Here is a 13,906-nt window from a genome sequence, read left to right as displayed (position 1 = left end):
TTGGGAAAATGCCACAACCCCAAGATCAAGAATTACATGTTCCACCAACTGAGTCAGCCAAGTACCCCATGTGTAAATTTTTAAAGAAATAAGTTTCAGAGCTAAAAAAAGAAGGAAAATACAAAGAAGTATGAAGAAAATTACTATAAAGAAAGGCAGTAATTCAATAAGGAGAGATATTTAGTAGTATCATCTTAATTGGAGTTCAAATAGAACTAATATGTGTCCATTAAACTTAACAATGGTGAACCTGTGGATGACTCTCTTAGGCTGGGTTCTTCAGAAGCAGATCCTGATATGAGGATTGATGTGAATATGATTTATTAATAAGAATGTGCTTGTAAGAGAAAACAGGAAAGGAGAAAAAGACTGGGAAGGGGAGAAAAGCCAAGCAAAAGTATAATTTCAGGCAACATACTAAATAAGGTAACTTCAACTGATACTTCTGGACATTAAGTTGCATTTAGGGTTTTCAGAGTGGGGCTTTCACACTCCCACTTCATTTAGTGACTTAAGGAGTGCAGGGCGCTTTTGGCCCTCTGCTTGAGAGCAAAGTGCTGTAACAGTCTAGGGGCAGGACTCCAAAAAGACTCCAGGTGTGGGCCAGCAGAAGCAAAAGCCACGCAGAGCAAGACAAGGGGTACACAGAAAGAAAGATAAAAGAGACCCAAGAGGATCTTGACAAAGAACTAGGAATATCTACTACAGTAATCTTGACTAGAGGAATCTCACACAGCACAGAAACAAGACTGCAGCAGATTGAAATGTAGTTAAGAGAAGATAGCGAGTGTGGAAAATTTGTCTTTCAAAAAGTTAGCCTATAAATTAGAAGAAGAGAAAGATAAGGTGAGCAGAGGGGAAGGAAGAGGGAGAGAGAGAGAGAGAGAGAGAGAGAACCCCAAGCTCCATGCTAAACGTGGAGCCTGACACAGGGCTCGTGGAGCCTGACACAGGGCTCAATCCCATAATTCTGGGATCATGATCTGAGCCAAAATCAAGGTTTTATAATTGGTTTTATAATTATCATTCACATGACAGTCATGACTTCCAAATGTACATTTCATGCCCAGACATCTCTACAGACTTTTAGCCCCATATATCTTATTGTCTACTGAACACTTATTAGATCTTTCTCAATCATTTCAAATTCATTGTGTCCAAACTGTGCCATCCTCCTTTCTAAATCATTCTTCCTTGTTTCAGTGAAGAGTTATACATCCAGCCTCTCTACCACGACAGATACCAGGAAGTCATTCTTAACTCTTCTCTTCCCTGAAATCAATCATCAAATTCTGCAAAGTCTCCTTCCTATATATCTTTTGAATGCCTTGGCTTCTATTCCCAGTGCTGCAGCTCCAGCCTGGGCTACCATTTATATATTTTTTGATTTATTGTAACAGCCTTGTGTTTGAGCTCTCTCCTCCAGTATTTCTTTTTATAGTCTCTTCTCTATACTGCAGCCTGAATGAGATTTTGAAAATATAATTCTTAGCATATTACTCTGTTTTGATTTTTATTGTTGGTATAACAAATTACCACAAATTTAGTAGCTTATAATAACATGAATTTATTTTCTTAGAGTTCTGGAAGTCAGAAATCAGTTCTGTTGGGCTAAAATCAATGTTAGCAGTTCACATTCCTTCTGGAGGTTCTATGGGCCAATCTGTTTCCTTACCTTTTCCAGTTTCTGGAGGCTGTATACTATTCCTTGGTTCATTGGACTTTCTCCATCTTAAAAGCCATAGGTATAGTATCTTTTCTACTTTCTGACCTCTGCTTCTGTCCTTGTATCTTCTTTTTCTAACTGATCCTACTGCCTCTGTCTTATAAGGATTCTTGTGATTAGTTAAGGACCAATAAAAATCCAGAATAATCTATTTCAAGATGCTTAACTTAATTCCATCTTCAAAGTTTTGTTTACTAGGTAACATATTTGCGTGTTCCAACAATTAGGATATGGACATCTTTGGGGGTACCACATAACCCACTTACATAAAGTTATTCAATCTCTTCTCATTACTTTTGGTATAAAGTCCAGACTCTTCTATATGACTTTTTCCCTGTCATCTCCCACAGCATCTCTTGCTACTCCTCATTTTGCATTCTGCCTTTTAGTATAATTGACCTTTTTTAGTTACTTGAACAGATCCTCTCTCATGGTTCAAGCTTGGTACTCTGTATTCTTTGCCTAGAATTTTCCTTCTCCATAGCTTGCGACCTCTCCTCCCCAAGCAATCCTTAGCTAACTACAGTTCATCTTTTACCATTCCAGTTTAGATGTCACTTATGCTAGAAGCCTCTCTGACTCCTCAAGTCTGTGCTAGGCATTTTTTCTACATCTCGTTATGTAGTATCTTATTTTGTCACTTACCTTACTGGATTGTAAGTGCATGTTTTATTGGAGGATTCCCATGAGAGGCTAGGATATAACAGGTGTTAATATTTGTTAAACTATTGATTTATTGTTGAACTTGTTGAAAATTGTATTCTGTTGTTTCCAAGATTGTGTTTTATAGGATATTAATGAAAAACTTGAATTTTCTTTGTTTGAAACTTTAATTTTGATATATTTTAAACTTTAATTTAATTTTTTTTACTATTTCTAAAAAACTTTTTAAATGTTTATTTATTTATTTTGAGAGAGAAAGAGCTCAAGCAGGAAGGGGCAGAGAGAGAGAGGGGGAGAGAGAATCCCAAGCAGACTCTGCACTGTCAGCACAGAGCCTGATGCAACGCTTGAACTCACAAACTGAGATCATGACCTGAGCCAAAATCAAGAGTCAGATGCTTAACTGACTGAACCACCTAGGGGCCCTAAGCTTTATAATTTCTTATACCTGAAAGTTTTAAAATTTGCATCTACATATGTAAAACACTTCTATGCTTTCTATATCTTGACAGTTTATAATTTATCTTAACATATAATAAAGTATGGGAGCAAGAACAGAGACAGAGCAAGGTGGGAAGATAGTTTTGTTTGTTTGTTTTTGTTTATTTTTGAGAGAGAGAGAGAGAGAGACAGAGTGTGAGTGGGGAGGGGCAGAGAGAGGGAGACACACAATCCAGAGCAGGCTTCAGGCTCTGAGTTGTCAGCACACAGCCCAAAGTGGAGCTCAAACTCACCAACCAGGAGATCGTGACCTGAGCCGAAGTCAGACACTTAACTGACTGAACCACCCAGGTGCCCGGGAGGGTATTTTTTATACTTTATTAAAATAGGAGAATCTGAATCTCATTAAAACAACAATGACCTAGTACTTACTTTATTTAGGCATTTTATAGGTATTAGGGATAAAAACATGGAGGATTAAGCTATAAGTTTCTGTCCTCAAGGATCTTATATTCCTGTTAGAGGAGGAGAATTCTAAATAAATAATTGATACAATGCAATCAATGCAATAATAATTGAGTATTATTTTATGGGAATACAGAAGAGTGAGCTGGGATAAAGATAGAATCCAGGATCCAAAGATAATACTTCAGTTCTATATTAAAGGAATGGGTAGGATTTTGACAAGAGAGGCCTAGAAATGGTAATTAAGACAAAGGAAACATACCTGTGCGAGGTATGCTGATGCACATAGGGCGACAAAAATGTTTTTGTGGATGTAGTGGCGGGGAGAAATATCTGCTATTGGCTGTGATCTTGAGCGGTCATTACCTTCTAGGGTACACTTGCTTTTCTAGGAACTGGGGGAAGATAGAGTTACCATAAGCTTCTGCAGTTATATTTGCAGTTGATATGAAAGAGTTTGATGTGTTTAAGGCATGGCCGGTGGTTACTTACAATTTGAAGCCTTGAGGAATAGCAGGAAATGAGGATTGGGGCTAGCTTATGAAGGGCTTTTATGTAATGCTAAGAAATTTGGTTTTTTTTTTTTTTTTTCCTGCAAGTAGTAGGGAGCTGATGATTCTGAACCAGGAGAGTAATATGACCAAACCTTTATTTTAGAAACATTACCCTGGTTGTTATGGTAGATTTAGGGAAGGGAAGAAGAAAAGACCAAAAAAGAAAAAGGCCAATCCATATGAGGGTTTAAGAGTCTGATTAGTGGAATCACATGTAAAATGTCATAATAGTATTATGTTTTATTGAACAGTAATAACAGTAGCATGCTCGGTCTATTTACTCTTACTTCTTAAACATAGTTTTAAATTAGAAGCAGCAGATTAGAAAGGGTCAGAGTTCTAGAGGTAGGCAACTGAAAACTATCACAAGATACCTGACAACTTGAACAGGAAGAAAGCAATGTACAGTTTTTGTCTTTTTGTTTTCTTTAAGTGTAACAGGTTGGAGCCACTTTGTGAAAGTATCAATAATAAGTCTACACAAAAGCTCTGAGGTCATATGTTTCAGTGATGACAATAATCATGAGTTATTAAGAAAGAGTTACCATAGTTCACTGTATTTTAAGTATGAGGAAATGAGTTCATTAAAAAGTCTGTATGTTAAATGGCAAGGTTTAAAAAAAACTGGAGATATTTAAAAGGGATAGATTACAGTTATCATACAGTTACTTTTATAGAATATTTTAAGCTGGAAAGTGAGTTGAAAAAAGCAAAAGAACAGTTTTGAGCTCGGGTATGTGCAAGGAACTTTACACATATTATCTCCTTTAATCCTCACAACAACCATAGGAGGTAGATCTTACAACCCACATTTTAAAAATAAGAACAACCAAAGTTCAGAGAAGGTAGGTAAATTCTGTTAGGTGACATGGTTAGTGGTTGAACTGAGTTTTTAAACAAACTAATCTTAAGTATCAGGAAGAAAAGTTAGAGATCAAAAAGGTGAAAAGAAATTTATAATTAGCATCTAAAAGCCAGAGAAGTGTAGTTTTTAGAAGGAAAGGGTAATCAATAGTGTCAGATTTGAAGATGGATTATAAATTTTATTATAATAAATATAAATTTTATTATAATAAAATTAAGAAAATATCATTAGAATTTATTGTTTTATTCCTGACATGTAAGATAGGTAAAGACAATTAAAACACATAATGTATGTAGGTAGAACTGTTTTATTATTTGAGGATAATACTTTATATAAATACTTTATATTTTGAACTGTAACACAAAGTTTTTTTTTAATTTTTTTTTGTTGTTGATTACAATTTTATTTATAATACCAAGATATGGAAACAACCTAAGTGTCAACGGATGTTGGATAAAGAACATGTGATAGATAGATAGATAGATAGATAGAAAGACACATATAGATATAGATATAGTTATGGATATAGACAGACATAGATATACAGTTGGCCCTTGAATAACATGGGGGTTAGGGGCACTGACTCCCTGCACAGTCAAAAATCTGTGTAACACAAAGTTTAAATGCACATGTTTCTTGTTTCAGTTATATCAAGATTTCTTGATACAGAGCAGCTTCTTTCTGTATTAGTCCAGATTCCAAAGCAAGACACGGTATGTATCTGTGTATATATTATATATTATGTTACTATATTTTATGTGATATAACTTGTCTTAATGTGATATAATAATAAAAAAGTATCAAAATGTTTTGGAGGGCACCTGGGTGGCTCAGTGGGCAAGTATCTGACTCTTTGATATTGGCTTAGGTTGTGATCTTGTAGCGTGTTTTCTCTGTTGTGAGATTGAGCCCTGTGTCTAGCTCTGTGCTGAACATGGAGTGTGCTTGGAATTCTCTCTCTACCTCTGTCTCTGCCCCTCTCCCACTTGCTCCCCTTCTTTCTCTCAAAATAAATAAACCAACTTAAAAAAAAAAGTTTTGGAAAAGTACTTCATTATTAATATCTGGAGCATGTTTATGCCTTTTTAAAGGAAACATTTTTTCTTAATTTTCTATTATATGTTATAGTAAAATTAAGATTCTTAGTTGGAGAATTGGCATATTTTCATTAAGTATTAGTTTTATATATAATTTTTTTTAAACTTAGATTATAATATTTAATAAATAACTAGATAAAATTTATATTAGATCCAAAGAGATAGGTGCTTCTTAAAAGTGAACATTATGTGAAGTTTGATTAGCCTTCAAATATGCTTAAAACTTTAAGATGAAACATCTTTGAATATTTACAGATTTAAATACTTAGTGCTTATAGGCACATCCTGTAAGGAAAATCATATATGGTTTTTATTCTTCTGTTAAAGTGAACAGAAAAATATTTACTTTAATGAAATACATACATATTTTTGCTCATATGCTTTAAAAAGAAAAGGATCTTGTACATCAGTAGAGTTTGATTTAAAATTGATTAATTTGCAAATCCACTGAAATCTAATTAATCTATGTTTCAGGAGTCTTTCCATATTGTAGAGATAACCTCTTTAGGTTCATTTATAATAAAAACATTATCTGATGGATGGAAATGTTTTGGCTGTTGGCCAGGCACAGAATAAGAAGTTTCCTTAAATAGTTGAAATACCTTATAATTTAATATATACAACTGGGAAGTAACCTAAAACAACTGATGTCTGGAACCAAATTAGTTACATTCATAACAGGAGTTTGGAAGCTTTCCCTCCTCTTTAACTTTCTGGTACAGTTTGTGTAGAACTGGTATTATTTCTACCTTAAATGTTTGGTAGAGGTCACAAATGAAGCCATTAGAACAGGGACTTTTTTTTTCTAGGAAGGTTTTTGACTGTAAAGTCAACTTCTTAAATAGATATGGTGCTATTCAGGTTACCTGTTTCTTGTATGAGCTTTGGTAGATTGTGTCTTTCAAAGAATTTGTCATTTCACCCAACTTATTGAATGTATTGGCATTAACGTTGTTCATAACCTCCTTACTTGTACATAACCTCCTTGTACATAACCTCCTTACTTCATAACCCTCATTATGTTGTTCAATAACCTCCTTACTGTCCTTTTTATATTTCTAAAGTTTGCATGATATACCTCTCTTATTCTTTATTTTTTGAAGTTTATTTATTTTGAGGGAGAGAGCACGCGTGCAGTTGAGCAGGGGAGGGCAGAGAGAGAGGGTGAGAGAGAATTCTAAGCAGGCTCCTTGCTGTTGGTGCAGAGGCCAAGGAGGGGTCAGATTTCATGAACTGTGAGATCACAACCTGAGCCGAAATCAGTAGTATGAGGCTCAACCAACTGAACCACCCAGGTGCTCCCCCTCAGTTATTCTTGATGTTGGTAATTGAATATTCTCTTTTTCCTTGGTTTTTTAAAGTTTATTTATTTTGAGAGAGAGAGTGAGCAACCAAGTATGCACATGCATGCAAGCAGGGGAGGAGCAGAGAGAGGGCAAGAGAGAATCCCGAATAGGTTTCACACTGTCAGTGCAGAGCCCAAGAAGGAGCTGGATCTCATAACTGTGAGATCATGACTTGAGCCAAAATCAAGAGTTGGTTGCTTAACCAACTGAGCAACCCAGGTGCTTCTCTCTTTTTTGTTAGTCATTCTGACTAGAGGTTATCAAATTTATTGGTCTTCTCAAGAAACCATTGTTTGATTTAATTGATTTCTTTTTCATGTTCTCCATTTCATGGATTTCTGCTTTTATCAGTCTTTTTTTTTATTGAATATTTATTTATTTGTTATTTTTTCCCTTACAAGTTTTTAATTTTCAATTCCAGTTAACATACAGTGTAACATTAATTTTGGGTGTGGAATTTAGTGATTCAACACTTGCACACACACCATCCAGTGCTCATCACAACAAGCGCACTCCTTTATATCCATTACCCATTTAACCCAACTCACTCACTACCCATCTTCCTTCTGGTAACCATCAGTTTGTTCTCTATAGTTGAAGTCTGTTTTTTGGTTTTCCTCTCCCTCTCCTTCTTCCTCTCCCTTTTTCCTTCTTCTGATTACTCTGTACTTAGTTTTCTCTTTTTTCAGGTTGTGAAGAGAGAAGCTGAGATCATTCATTTGAGACTTTTTTTTTAATATAGTCATTGTAGTGCTATAAATTTCCCTCTGAGTAATGCTTTAGCTATATTTCACAATTTTTGATATGTTGTGTTTCCTTTTCCAATCAAAAATGTTAAAACTACTTTCTGATTTCCTTTTTAATTTATTCTTTGACATATGGGCTATTTTTTTGTTATTTAGTTTCCAGTATTTGGAAACTTTCTAGATATCTTTCTGTAGAGATCTCTAATTTCATAGTGATCAAGGACACATATTGTCTAGTATGAATCCTTTTAGCTTTATTGACTCATTTTTATGGCCCAGAATATGATCTTTCTTGTAAATGTTCCATGTATGTTTGAAAACAATGTATACTTTGCTGTTGTGGAATTGAATTTTCCATGAATGTCCATTCAGGTTGATTGATAGTGTCTATATCTATATCTTTATTGTTTTGGGGGATCTATTTATTGTATCAATTATTAAGAAACATGCTGATATCTCCAACTGTAATTGTGGATTTGTCTATTTCTCTGAAGTTCTTTTCTTTTTTATACAGTGGACATTTTGTATATACTATTAATTTGCATATATAAAGTTCAAAATCATTTCCTTCTCTTTTTTTTTTCTTTTTCAAGTTTTTATTTCAATTTTAGTTAACATACAATATACTATTAGCGTCAGGTGTAGAATTTAGTGATTTATCACTTACATGCAACACCCAGTCTCATCACAAGTGCCCCCCTTAATACCTATCACCAATTTAAACCCATACCCCTGCCCATCTCCCCTCCAGTAATCCTCAGTTCTTTATAGTTACAAGTCTCGTTTACTTATTTATTTCTTTTTCTTTTTTGAGGGAGAAAGAGAGTGTGCATACCAGCAGGGGAGGGGCAAAGGGAGAGGAAGGGGGAGAATCTTGTGGGGCTTGATCTCACAACCGTGAGATCATGACCTGAGCCAAAATCAAGAGTTGGGTGCTTAACCAAGTGAGCCACCCAGGCTCCCGAAGAGTCTGTTTTATGGTTTGCCTCTCTCATTTTTTCCCCCCTATGTTCATCTGTTTTGTTTCTTAAATTCCACATGTGTGAAGTCATGTGGTATTTGTCTTTCTTGGACTGATCTCACTTAGCTAATACTCTCTAGCTCAATCCACATCATTGAAAAATGGCAAGATTTCATTCCTTTTGATGGCTGAGTAGTATTCCATTGTATATATGTACATCTTCTTTATTCATCAGTTGATGGACATATGGGCTCTTTCCATAATTTGGCTATTAATAATGCTGCTATAAACATTGGTGTACATGCATCACTTTGAATCAGTATTTTCGTATCCTTTGGGTAAATACCTAGTAGTGCAGTTGCTGGGTCATAAGGTAGTTCTGTTTTTAACTTTCTGAGGAACCTCCATACTATTTTCCAGAGTGGTTGCACTTGTTTCAGTCCCACCAACAGTGTAAGAAGGCTCCCCTTTCTCCTCCCACATTCTTGTCAACACTTGTTGTTTCCTGTGTTTTTTATTTTAGCCATTCTGACAGGTGTGAGATGATATCTAATTGTAGTTTTGATTTGTATTTCCCTGATGATGAGTGATGTTGAGCATCTTTTCATGTGTCTGTTAGCCATCTGGATGGCTTCTTTGGAAGAATGTCTATTCATGTCTTTCTGCCCATTATATTATTTGGTTTTTGAGTGTTGAGTTTTATGTGTTCTTTATATGTTTTAGATACTAACCCTTTATCTGATATGTCATTCACAAATATCTTCTCCCATTCCATCAGTTGCCTTTTAGTTTTGTTGATTGTTTCCTTCTTTGTGCTGAAGCTTTTTATCTAGATGAAGTCCCAAAAGTTCATGTTTGCTTTTGTTTACCTTGCCTCAGGAGACATATCTAGTAAGAAGTTGCTGTGGCCAAGGTCAAAGAGGTTACTGCTGTGTTCTTCTCTAGGATTTAGGTCTTTCATCTATTTTGAGTTTATTTCTGTGTATGATGTAAGAAAGTGGTCCAGTTTTCAGTTTCATTTTTCTCCGTGTCACTGTCCAGTTTTCCCAACACCATTTGTTGCAGAGAATGTCTTTTTCGATTGGATATTCTTTCCTGCTTTGTTACAGTTGTGGGTTCATTTCTGCATTTTATATGCTGTACCATTGATCTGTGTATCTTTTTGTGTCAGTACCAGACTGTCTTGATCACTACAGCTTTGTAATATAATTTGAAGTCCAGAATTGTGATGTCTCCAGCTTTGCTTTTCTTTTTCAAGAATGCTTTGACTGTTTGGAGTCTTTTGTGATTCCATACAAATTTTAGGATTGTTCTAGCTCTGTGAAAAATGGTGGTGGTATTTATTTTTATTTTTATTTTTATTTTTTAATATGAAATTTACTGTCAAATTGGTTTCCATACAACACCCAGTGCTCATCCCAACAGGTGCCCACCTCAGTACCCCTCACCTACCCTCCCCTCCCTCCCACCCCCCCCATCAACCTTCAGTTGGTTCTCAGTTTTTAAGAGTCTCTTATTTTGGCTCTCTCCCTTTCTAACCTTTTTTTTTTCCTTCCCCTCCCCCATGGTCTTCTGTTAAGTTTCTCAGGATCCACACAGGAGTGAAAACATATGGTATCTCTCTTTCTCTGTATGACTTATTTCACTTAGCATAACACTCTCCAGTTCCATCCACATTGCTACAAAAGGCCACATTTCATTCTTTCTCATTGCCACATAGTATTCCATTGTGTATATAAACCACAATTTCTTTATCCATTCATCAGTTGACGGACATTTAGGCTCTTTCCATAATTTGGCTATTGTTGAAAGTGCTGCTATAAACATTGGGGTACAAGTGCCCCTATGCATCAGCATTCCTGTAGCCCTTGGATAAATTCCTAGCAGTGCTATTGCTGGGTCATAGGGTAGATCTATTTTGAATTTTTTGAGGAGCCTCCACGCTGTTTTCCAGAGCGGCTGCACCAGTTTGCATTCCCACCAACAGTGCAAGAGGGTTCCCGTTTCTCCACATCCTCTCCAGCATCTATAGTCTCCTGACTTGTTCATTTTAGCCACTCTGACTGGCGTGAGGTGGTATCTGAGTGTGGTTTTGATTTGTATTTCTCTGATGAGGAGTGATGTTGAGCATCTTTTCATGTGCCTGTTGGCCACCTGGATGTCATCTTTGGAAAAGTGTCTATTCGTGTCTTCTGCCCATTTCTTCACTGGATTATTTGTTTTTCGGGTGTGGAGTTTGGTGAGCTCTTTATAGATTTTGGATACTAGCCTTTTGTCCGATATGTCATTTGCAAATATCTTTTCCCATTCTGTCGGTTGCCTTTTAGTTTTGTTGATTGCTTCCTTTGCAGTGCAGAAGCTTTTTATCTTCATGAGGTCCCAATAGTTCATTTTTGCTTTTAATTCCCTTGCCTTTGGAGATGTGTCAAGTAAGAAATTGCTGCAGCTGAGGTCAGAGAGGTTTTTTCCTGCTTTCTCCTCTAGGGTTTTGATGGTTTCCTGTCTCACATTCAGGTCCTTTATCCATTTTGAGTTTATTTTTGTGAATGGTGTAAAAAAAATGGTCTAGTTTTATTCTTCTGCATGTTGCTGTCCAGTTCTCCCAGCACCATTTGTTAAAGAGACTGTCTTTTTTTCCATTGGACATTCTTTCCTGCTTTGTCAAATATTAACTGGCTATACATTTGTGGGTCCAATTCTGGAATCTCTATTCTATTCTATTGGTCTATGTTTCTGTTTTTGTGCCAATACCATCCTGTCTTGATGATTACAGCTTTGTAGTAGAGGCTAAAGTCTGGGATTGTGATGCCTCCCGCTTTGGTCTTCTTCAAAATTACTTTGGCTATTCAGGGCCTTTTGTGGTTCCATATGAATTTTAGGATTGCTTGTTCTAGCTTCGAGAAGAATGCTGGTGCAATTTTGATTGGGATTGCATTGAATGTGTAGATAGCTTTGGGTAGTATTGACATTTTAACAATATTTATTCTTTCAATCCATGAGCACAGAATGTTTTTCCATTTCTTTATGTCTTCTTCAATTTCCTTCATAAGGTTTCTGTAGTTTTCAGCATACAGATCTTTTACATCTTTGGTTTGGTTTATTCCTAGGTATTTTATGATTCTTGGTGCAGTTGTGAATGGGATCAGTTTCTTTATTTGTCTTTGTGTTGCTTCATTGTTAGTGTATAAGAATGCAACTGACTTCTGTACATTGATTTTGTATCATGTATCAGTTCTAGCAGACTTTTGGTGGAGTCTGTTGGGTTTTCCATATATAATATCATGTCATCTGCAAAAAGTGAAAGCTTGACTTCATCTTTGCCAATTTTGATGCCTTTGATTTCCTTTTATTGTCTGATTACTGATGCTAGCACTTCCAACCTTGTGTTAAACAACAGCGGTGAGAGTGGACATCCTTGTTCCTGATGTCTTGTTACTGATCTCGGGGGAAAGCTCTTAGTTTTTCCCATTGACGATGATATTAGCTGTGGGCTTTTCATAAATGGCTTTTATGATGTTTAAGTATGTTCCTTCTATCCTGACTTTCTCGAGGGTTTTTATTAAGAAAGGATGCTGAATTTTGTCAGATTCTTTTTCTGCATCGATTGACAGGATCATATGGTTCTTTTCTTTTATTAATGTGATGTATCATGTTGATTGATTTGTGAATGTTGAACCAGCCCTGCAGCCCAGGAATGAATCCTACTTGATCATGGTGAATAATTCTTTGTATATGCTGTTGAATTCAATTTGCTAGTATTTTGTTGAGAATTTTTGCATCCATATTCATCAAGGATATTGGCCTGTAGTTCTCTTTTTTTGCTGGGTCTCTGTCTGGTTTAGGAATCAAGGTAATACTGGCTTCGTAGAATGAGTCTGGAAGTTTTTCTTCCCTTTCTATTTTTTGGAATAGCTTGAGAAGGATAGGTATTATCTCTGCTTTAAATGTCTGGTAAAATTCCCCAGGGAAGCCATCTGGTCCTGGACTCTTATTTCTTGGGAGATTTTTGATAACTGGTTCAATTTCTTTGCTGGTTATGGGTCTGTTCAAGTTTTCTACTTATTCCTGTTTGAGTTTTGGGAGTGTGTGGGTGCTTAGGAATTTGTCCATTTCTTCCAGGTTGTCCAGTTTGTTGGCAAATAATTTTTCATAATATTCCCTGATAATTGCTTGTATTTCTGAGGGATTGGTTGTAATAATTCCATTTTCATTCATGATTTTATCTATTTGGGTCATCTCCCTTTTCTTTTTGAGAAGCCTGGATAAAGGTTTATCAATTTTGTTTATTTTTTCAAAAAACCAACTTTTGGTTTCATTGATCTGCTCTACAGTTTTTTTAGATTCTATTGTTTATTTCTGCTCTGATCTTTATTATTTCTCTTCTTATGCTGGGTTTGGGGTGTCTTTGCTCTCCTCCTTCTATTTCCTTTAGGTGTGCTGTTAGATTTTGTATTTGGAATTTTTCTTATTTCTTGAGATAAGCCTGGGTTGCAATGTGTTTTCCTCTCAGGACTTCCTTTGCTGCATCCCAAAGCATTTGGATTGTTGTATTTTCATTTTCACTTTTTTTCCATACATTTTTAAATTTTTTCTCTAATTGCCTGGTTGACCCATTCATTCTTTAGTAGGGTGTTCTTTAACCTCCATGCTTTTGGAGGTTTTCCAGACTTTTTCCTGTGGTTGATTTCAAGTTTCATAGCATTGTCGCATTTTTTTTTTTTTTTTTTAAATCAGTAGGACATCTGATATTTATTTATTTATTTATTTATTTAATGTTTATTTATTTTTTTTTTATTTTTTTTTTTATTTTTTTTTTATTTTATTTTATTTTATTTTATTTTTTAATATATGAAATTTACTGTCAAATTGGTTTCCATACAACACCCAGTGCTCATCCCAAAAGGTGCCCTCCTCAATACCCATCACCCACCCTGCCCTCCCTCCCACCCCCCATCAACCCTCAGTTTGTTCTCAGTTTTTAACAGTCTCTAATGCTTTGGCTCTCTCCCACTCTAACCTCTTTTTTTTTTTTTTTTTTTCCC

At 35.7% G+C, this 13,906-nt stretch overlaps 1 protein-coding gene across 1 annotated transcript in view; it reads left to right on the top strand.

Moving 5' to 3' along the window:
- MSH4 (mutS homolog 4) overlaps nt 1-13,906 on the top strand; it is a 92,856-nt gene that overhangs the window by 20,226 nt on the left and 58,724 nt on the right. The window contains exon 8 of the mRNA XM_060622241.3: nt 5,360-5,427. Within this exon, the coding sequence (XP_060478224.3) occupies nt 5,360-5,427 (68 nt within the window). The remainder of the gene's footprint in view (nt 1-5,359; nt 5,428-13,906) is intronic.

Source organism: Panthera onca, chromosome C1 (genome assembly GCF_046562875.1).
Source record: "Panthera onca isolate mPanOnc1 chromosome C1, mPanOnc1 haplotype 2, whole genome shotgun sequence".
In the NCBI taxonomy this organism is placed as follows: domain Eukaryota; kingdom Metazoa; phylum Chordata; class Mammalia; order Carnivora; family Felidae; genus Panthera; species Panthera onca.
Note: the sequence above shows the minus strand (reverse complement) of the source record. Positions and strands in the feature narration are given on the sequence as shown.